Source organism: Palaemon carinicauda, chromosome 10, assembly GCF_036898095.1.
Source record: "Palaemon carinicauda isolate YSFRI2023 chromosome 10, ASM3689809v2, whole genome shotgun sequence".
Taxonomy (NCBI): Eukaryota; Metazoa; Arthropoda; class Malacostraca; order Decapoda; family Palaemonidae; genus Palaemon; species Palaemon carinicauda.
This window is the reverse complement of record NC_090734.1, coordinates 72,992,614-73,001,999: the sequence shown is the minus strand read 5'-3', so window position 1 is coordinate 73,001,999 and position 9,386 is coordinate 72,992,614. Positions and strand designations below refer to the sequence as shown.

The window sequence follows — 9,386 nt, the reverse complement described above, 5'->3', positions numbered from 1 at the left end:
TGCCTAAAGGTAGGGAAAGGTTCCCATGAGTGATGCCATAGCTTCTAGTGCCCCAACTGTGACCGCTAACCTTTGAGGAGCTGGAGAACAAAGGAATTTCCGTTCTCAGAATCCATTGTCTCGACTGGTGTCAGCTAGACAAGGCCTTTCAATATCGGCCATACATCAAATTTTACTGGATTCCGATGATGAATTACGTGAAATGACCGATCATGACAAAAGTAATTTAGCTGGTGGTGACGCAATTGAAAGTGAGCACAGCGATAGTGAAGGGGGAGGTGATAGTGAGGGAGAGACTGTAAGATCTAGTGATGATGAATACCTTCTCGAAAGGAGTAATGTGGAGGGGGAAGAAGAAGAAACAGTGCACGAGTTAGCAAAAATAGCGAGTGATAGTGATACTAGCAGCTATGAGAGTGGAGGCGATTATGCTGGTACTTCTGGTAGAAGGGTTAGGAGATCACCTCAACGTGGAGTGCGTAGCAGGACACGTGCTCGCCACCAACAAAAGAGGAAGGGGGCTAGGAGAGTGTCTAGGAGCATGTCTAGGAGCATGTCTAGGAGCCTGTCTTCCTCGCGTTCACGCTCTCCCAGGTCAGGAGGGGGAGAGGGAGATGAGGATGAAGGATGGTCCCGAGATCCCACACCACCAACTGCTTTATCGTTCACGGGTCAACCAGGAATGACCTGTCCGATCCATATAACTCCTTTAGGATTTTTCCAGCTATTTGTTTCCTTCAATCTTCTTTTCTATCTGATGATAGAAACAAATTCATATGCTAGTTTCATGAAAAATGACATGTTGAAGACGTACAACTTTAATTAGACGCCTTGTACTGTAACTGATATAGCCCAGTACCTTGGCATATTCATGTGGATGGGAATCATAAAGTTGCCGGAAATGAGAATGTATTGGGCACGATGTAAGCCTTACTCTATGCCTGCTTTTCCGATGACTATGTCGAGGCGAAAGTTTGAAGCAATGGGTAAATATTTCCATTTTTTTCAATCGAAGGGCCTTAACAAAGGAACGGACCAGACAAACTTCTCTTGATTCGTCCTGTAATGGAGTATATCCATGACAAATGTAAGGCGATATATACTCCAGAGAAGCACCTATCCTTGGATGAAGGAATGCTGAAATGGAAGGGAAGACTCAACATCAGGAAGTATAATCCGAAGAAACCCACCAAGTATGGAATAAAATTTTATTTCCTCTGTGAAAGTAAGTCAGGGTATGTCCTTTCTTTCGATATATACAGAGGCCTTTATTCATGCCTGCGAGATACAATTTTCAAGTTGATGGGGCAGCATTTGGATAAGGGCTATCATGTTTATATGGACAATTATTATAACTCAGTGCCCCTGGCGGAAGAACTTTATAGTCATGGCACTCATGTAAGTGGGACTCTTCGTGTCACTCGTAGGGGTGCTCCTACGGTACTCCGAAACTGCTCCAAATACAATTCGTTGCCCCGAGGTGCTATGGACTGGCGTAGGAAAGACAACACGCTTGTTATATGTTGGCAAGACATAAGGTGTGTCACTTTTATTACAACAGCTGATAATGCCGCAACAGAGTCATTTATCCATAATCAAAGGATCAAGAGAGGAGGACGTTATATGTTGGAAGAGCAGCACCTGCTGAGACCTAAGGTATATAATAAAGTTAGAGACAGAGAGTTTGTATGTATAAATATGTATGTATGTATTTATATTATATATTTGTATGTATGTATGCATGTATTTGCATTATTTTTGTATGTATATATGTATGTGTGTGTGTTTGTGTACAGTATGTATATTTATATATATATATATATATATATATATATATATATATATATATATATATATATATATATATATATATATATATATATATATATATATATGTATATATATATATATATATATATATATATATATATATATATATATATATATATACTGTATATGTACAGTGTGCATGTATTTATATATATATATATATATATATATATATATATATATATATTGTGATGGCTGGCTTTGACCACCACACAAAACACTACACTTATCAAATAGTATTCACCATCATAACGTACTAAGTCCACTAAAGGTGGAATAGTATCCAAACATTAATACGAGTGCAAAGTCAACTCAAGGGGACAAAGAAAATACCACAAAAATCTCCATAATTTTAATACATAATATTTAGACAGAAATAACACCTGAACCACAATAATACAATAATAAATGATACACACTCACTCTTAAACTCCCTGCAAAAGAAAACAATTACACAATTAAAGAAAGGTCATCAACACAAACATACTAAAAGGAGAGAGGGTCCAGAAAGGAGAAGGCCAACGAAAAGTGAGAACATCCTAACAAATACAAACTAAATATCCCTATCTAGTGGACGGTGGCTGGTTTGATTGAAAGGCTTTCACAAGCTCCAGTAATGACGTCAGCTGACAGGTCGTGATCACTATACTTAAATAGGTATAAACATTATTACCTTGGGACAGAGAGGTCCCCTTGGCTTTTACTGAACCAAGGGCAGTATAAAAAATGTATGATGAGACGTCTTGCTGCAGAGAAAGGATATCCAACACAAGCTCAATAGCTTCAAAATGTGGCTCTGCAAAGGCGTGGAATAATATAGATCCAATCACAAATGTCGTGCCCTACAAGGTTGGAGGCTCAGAAACACACTAAGGAACCATCCTCAAAAAAAGCCCCTCCAAAACTCCGTTCACGCAGGAGCGCAGCCACGTAACCAACACCACTTGAAGATATAAAACAGCCGTTAGTCCATTATAACCACTAACATAACCACCAGTGAAAAGACAAACAATTAAAGCAAGAAAACAATAATTCTACAGTATATTCAACCTTATACATCTATAAAAACTTAAATAATTTAGAAATATTAAAGCAATAATGTTACACCTCCTCACCCAACCAAAAAAAAAAAATTTCCAAATTTTCTTTTTTCTAAAGTGATTTGAATTACAACATACAGGTTATCCCATAATGAAATATTAAACCAACACTCAAAAATATTAAATATTAAACCAACACTCAAAAATAATTATTAAACAAACTGCAAAAACATGACAAACAAAAGGAAAGAGGGGGGCAAGTACCAAGGTTTGCAGCTCACAAGGATAGCAATATATAACCAATACTAAAAAAAATCTTAAACCTAAATTAATCACAAGTAAACTTTCCAAAACCAGAAAACCAAAACATCACCATCTGATAAATAGGTACCCAACCTAAAAATTTCACATCACTCATATCGTTAATAAACTTAATTAAGAGTCATTGCACTAACAACCGGATTCTGTATATATAGTCCAAAAGCTATAACCTTTTCCACACTCGATACACTGTTCATTTTCAGGGATACACATCACTCACTATCAATAAATGTTGATCACAAAAACCACTGTCTATTTCAGTGTTATATATCACACTTATCACCATAGTGTCCAATACATACACACACACCGAACGACACAGAGAAGACCACCACAAGACTCCCCTGCGCAAACAAACAAACAAACTCGATGAAGCGTAATTATTAGCCTGAAAAAACAGAATACCAGATTAGTGCCTATCTCTTTTCTTAGCTTATTATAAACCTTATCGTACCTGACACCTCTAAACCTTAGTAGATTAACCTTAACTCAGTCTAGGGTACCACTCATACACCAGCCTGTAGCGCCTAAAAAACGGCTGTTGTGCTACAGACCCGTGAGCCCATGACCCATCTAATTAATCAATCATTAGAAAGTACCAGTGATCACCCTCACCTTTTAACCTTAAAAGGGTAGGCTCCGGGTTGAGAAGGTGCTAATTGTAAAAATATTTGCCAAATATACACTAATCAAGACAGGCTAATGAAATTTTGAGGCATTATTAGCACTATAATAAGGCATATCCTCTGTAAGTTTTATCATCCTATAGGGAAAATAAAGGATTTTATGAATAAAAATGTGAAAATTGGAGCTAGCGACTTAAAGTTGTTTGGTGACCAGTGAGAAACTAATGTCTTGAATTGAAATTCGCTCTGTAATTATGTTTGTTTATCCATATGGAACAAGCAGACCAAGTTTTATCAAAATCGAACAGTAAATAAGCACACAGAAAGAAAAAAACGAGGAGGTTAGGTTAGGTTAGGTAGTGATGGTGATGGAGGGATACCTAGAAATAAATATTCACCAAAAATTAAAATTTCGATTTAGGGAAAAAACCTTCTGTGTTTTTCTAGGTATTATGTCACTTAATGGCCTAAAACATCTAAATATTATATTACTTAAGGCATAAGAGCAGGACAAGCAAAGAAATACACCCCTCTCCCGAAAAAGAAAAAACGAGAAATTACGATTTTTGTCTGATGACGAAAATATTGGATATAAAATCATAGTCTCCCCTGAGCCCATTTTCTTTGATATCACTGATATCAGAAAACGTATTTGAACAGTTTTAAAGGGGTAACCTATAAAAATTAGAAAATTACTAATGATATTTCGTATTTTTTCTATTAACATAAGGGGGGCGTTGATGACCAGGGGGGGGGCATTATAGAGGCTGGAGATGAATTCTACACATATCACGGCCTTCTGATAGGTAAAAGGAAGACTTTTAGCAAAGAAATAAACAATTGGGAAAATTCACTCCCTCAACCTGGAGAGAACCCTAGATCCCATATAATATACCCAGAACATTATAGTCTTCTGTAAACAAACCATGATTAATAAATCTTAAATATACATTTACTTCTACTCACTACGTGCCCACTTCAACAGCACACACACCATAATTAGAACGATACAGATACTACCTTTAATAACTGCATAGCCCTCTGTCAATCAACTAATATTCAACGCTGCGAGAGAGAAAATCGGCAACAATATTATCTTTTCCTGGGATGTGGGAAAATTCTAAATTCCACTCTTGCAGCATGAGACTCCACCTCATCAATCGTTGATTTTTATTTTTGTATCTGCTGATGAAGGTCAGGGGATTATGGTCTGTCAAGACCTTAATAGGTGTATCTGAGGAGGAGAGATAAACCTGAAAATGATTAATAGCGAATATTAACGCAAGTGTCTCTTTCTCCACAGTTGAATACCTACGTTGGGCGGAGGACAATTTTTTTGAAAAGAATGCGACAGGATGAGAAACTCCCTGCTCGTCATTCTGCAACAACACCGCTCCTACACCAACGTCACTTGCATCCGTGGCAAGAGAAAAAGGAAGGTCAAAATCAGGAGCTCTCAAGACAGGGAAATTAATTAAAACTCTTTTTAAATTATCAAAAGCCCTTTGCGTTTCATTCGTCCAGACAAATGCTACATTCTTTCTCAAGAGATTTGTTAACGGATCGGCTATATCCGAAAAATTCCTAACAAACCTTCGGTAGTACCCACTCAAACCAAGGAATCTTCGGACATCCCTCCTACATTTAGGGACTACCATGTTTTCAATACTTTCGATATTGGCCTGCTTAGGAGCAACTTTACCATTACCAACCTCATGACCCAAATATACCACCTTCGCCTTTGCGAAATCGCTTTTCTTTAAATTAATTACCAAATTTGCCTTTTTCAACACCTCAAATAGTGCCCTAATACGTTTTAAATGGGTTTCCCAATCATTGCTATAAATAACAATATCATCAATATATACAACACATCCTTCTAAACCATGGACTAAAGTATTCATTAACCTCTGAAAGGTGGCAGCCGCGTTCTTCATACCAAACGGCATAACTTTACATTGAAACAATCCCTGTGGTGTTACAAAAGCAGACAGGGCCCTTGCCCGCTTTGAAAGAGGAACTTGCCAATAACCTTTCAACAAATCGAATTTGCTAATGTATTTGGCCTTCCCCATTCGATCAATACAATCCTCAATTCGAGGTAATGGATAACAATCAGATTTAGATAACTCATTCAACTTACGGTAATCAAAACATAACCTGAAATCACCGTCGGATTTCTTTACCAATACAACAGGTGATGACCAAGGACTTTGACTAGGTTCAATTAGGTCATGTTTTAGCATATAATCCACTTCCTTTGCTACAACCTCATTTTTGAAGGGATTCAACCTGTAAGGAGATTGTTTCACAGGAGTGGCGCTACCTACCTCTACATCATGTTCAAGGACCGAAGTCCTACCCGGTACATCCGAAAATAATTCTTTATAATTAGATACTAAATTTTTCAAAGACCTTTGTTCTTCCTTACCTAAATGTGAAATTACTCCCGAAAATTTTTCCAAAGACTTTCTATTATCCGACCGCCATTCACATCCATTAAAACAATTATCATCAATACCCTCCCCCTCTGAAAAAGAAAAATGGTTATTGTTCTCAGAATCTACCGTGTTCCCAATAGTTGCCACAGGAATGACTTTTTCCCGTTCCATATAAGCTTTCAACATATTTACATGACACAGTTGAAAAGGTTTCCTTCTTTGAGGTGTCTCCACTAAATAGTTAACTTCACTTATTTTTTTCAAAATTTTCCAAGGACCTGAAAAAGAAGCTTTCAATGGATTCCCTGGGAAGGGTAACAAAACCAATACTTTATCGCCTACCCGCAAAGTCGCGTGCCTTGGACCTTCTATCAAAGAAAAACTTCATTCTTTTTTGGCTACATAATAAGTTTTCACCTGCAAATTTCCAAGCCCTTGGTTAATTTATCGCCTAGATTAGACACATAATCCAATAAATTAACCTCAGGGACGTCTCCCTCCCAAGACTCACGAACCACATCAAGAGGACCTCGAACACAATGGCCAAACACAAGGCTGAAAGGCGAAAAACCTAAAGACTGACTTGGGACAGAACGAAAAGCGAACAACAAATAAGGTAATTCCTTATCCCATTCAGAACCATTAATTAAACAATATTTCTTTACCATGGATTTCAGGGTCTGATGAAATCTCTCCAGAGCTCCCTGGCTTTCCGGATGATATGGAGAAGAGGTCACATGCTTTATATTTAACTCTGCCATTTTATCTCTGAAATACCTGCTAACAAAATTAGAACCACAATCCGATTGAATAATCTTAGGCATCCCAAACCTGGTAAAAAAGTCAATTAGTACATCTACAATTTTAACACTTTTTATTGTACGTAGTGGTATTGCCTCGGGATATCGAGACATCCTATCCATGATTGTCAAAATATATTCATTACCACTACGCGTCTTCGGTAATGGTCCAACCACATCAATAATGACTTCCTTAAAAGGTTCGGAAACTACAGGAATAGGACATAGAGGCGATTTTGGAATCCGCTGATTGGGTTTACCGACCCTCTGGCACACATCACAACTATTGACAAACTTCTTTACATCTGCCTTCAACTTCGGCCAATAATAATTCCCTAACAATTTGTAAGAAGTTTTATGAATTCCAAAATGGCCGGCCAGACCACTTTCGTGCGCCAATGACATTAACTCCTTCCTGTAACCAAAAGGAACCATTATCTGTTTCACAATTTCATAATCAACTTTATCCACCCCCATAGGCCTACTCAACCTATATAAAATATTATTAAATATCTTAAATTTGGGACCAGTCATATCAGACACCTCCCCTGACTCGATAGGGAGTTCCCGAAACTCCTTTTTCTGGGCTTTGATTAGCTCTTCAGTAGTCCAATTTAACTTGTCCGTTAACATTCCAAGATCTACAGCAAGGCTATCACTACGATCTAAACTACTTAAATCTACATCAATTGTTGACTCTGCAGCGTCAACAATTCTAGCACTAGAACGAGTAACTGCTGCTACTTCACTATCAGGGTTTATCAATATCGGACAATTATTATTCTTCATAGCCACATCATTCCCTAACACAACATCAACCTCCTTAACCGGGAATTTATCAACTATGGCCAATTTCAAATTCCCTGCAAAGGAAGGGCAGATTAAATTAAAATTTTCAATAGCATACGACTTTACGGAATCAGGAAAACCAGCCAATAACACAAATTCCCCACTTTTGGGTACAAAATTACAAGGTAATGCCTCCCTTAGTATCAAAGACTGAGCTGCACCGGTATCACGCAAAATACGCACTCGTCTTTTCTCGGATGAATTGGCGAAGGAGACACTACCGAAGGACAAATATCTGTCAAAACAACCAGGTAGTCATTGATCAGCGGATGTTGTTGGGGTAGGTTCCTTCTCTCTCTCTTCCACGCCCATCACTGGCCTAACATTAGCATTTTGGGATTTTCTAAACGCATAACACATACTCTTTACGTGCCCCTTCTTATTGCAAAAGAAGCACGTCAATGTTTTCAATTTCTCTGGATTGTATATATTTGGCCTATTGCCTCTGTTAGGAGAAAAATTATTATTAGCATTACCCTGATTATTATTACTTCCCTGATTATTTCTACTAAACACCTTAGCATTATTATTAGGATTAGCATTATTATTCCTACCCATCTTAACCCAACCAGAATTCACCTTTGTCGTTACTCCCCCTAACTCACTCTTATGAGACAAGCAATATTCGTCACTAGCGATGGCTACCTCCTGAACAGTCTCGAGTTTTAACTCTTCGAGGTGGACCTTCAGCTTATCCGGGACACACCTCTTAAACTCCTCCACCAACATTAACTCCTTCAATTTCTCAAAATCTCCCACCTCCTTGGACTTGAACCAATCGCTAGCATACTGTTCCTTCGCCCTGGCAAATTCAACAAAAGTTTGTTCCCTACATTTTTCTAAGTCCCGGAAGCGTTGCCTATAAGCTTCAGGGACTAACTCATAGGCCTTCAAGACAATAGCCTTCACACTCTCATAATCTGCTGATAGATCCTCCTCCAGCGTTACATATACCCTCTGAGCTCTTCCAACCAATTTACTTTGTATAAGAGTGGTCCAATACTCTTGGGGCAACTCCAACCTTGCAGCAATCCTCTCAAACGATACAAAAAACTCTGCTACATTATTTTCTTCAAATTTAGGTACAAATTTGAGAGCCTGCGATAAATTAATAGCAGGAGTTACTAACCTATTTGGGGAATGGGCGGGGGAAAAAGAACCTGTGTTTCTCATGGCAATCTCATGCTGCCTCTCTTTTTCTCTTTCCCCTGCCTTAAACTTTTCCATTTCTGCTACAATTTCCAAGTCTTCCCTATTTAACTCTGCCAACCTCTCTTGCCATCCCTCTCCTCCAAGGAGTTCTAGTACGTTAACAACCATAATTACTTATTCAAACAAAATACTAAATTTACACAAAACAACACCGAGGAGGTGAAAGTACACTGCCTGAAAAATTACCCCAAGAATTAACTTTGCACAAACACTGGTGAATACTCAGGAACGAAATATCCTGTCACGGTCGCCACTTGTGATGGCTGG

The 9,386-nt window shown here is 38.1% G+C and overlaps 1 protein-coding gene across 1 annotated transcript in view; it reads left to right on the top strand.

Moving 5' to 3' along the window:
- The first annotated feature begins 1,065 nt into the window (after window positions 1-1,065).
- LOC137648054 (piggyBac transposable element-derived protein 4-like) overlaps window positions 1,066-9,386 on the top strand; it is a 13,048-nt gene continuing 4,727 nt past the window's right edge. Inside the window, exon 1 of the mRNA XM_068380995.1 lies at window positions 1,066-1,656. Coding sequence (XP_068237096.1) covers window positions 1,066-1,656 — 591 coding nt within the window. The remainder of the gene's footprint in view (window positions 1,657-9,386) is intronic.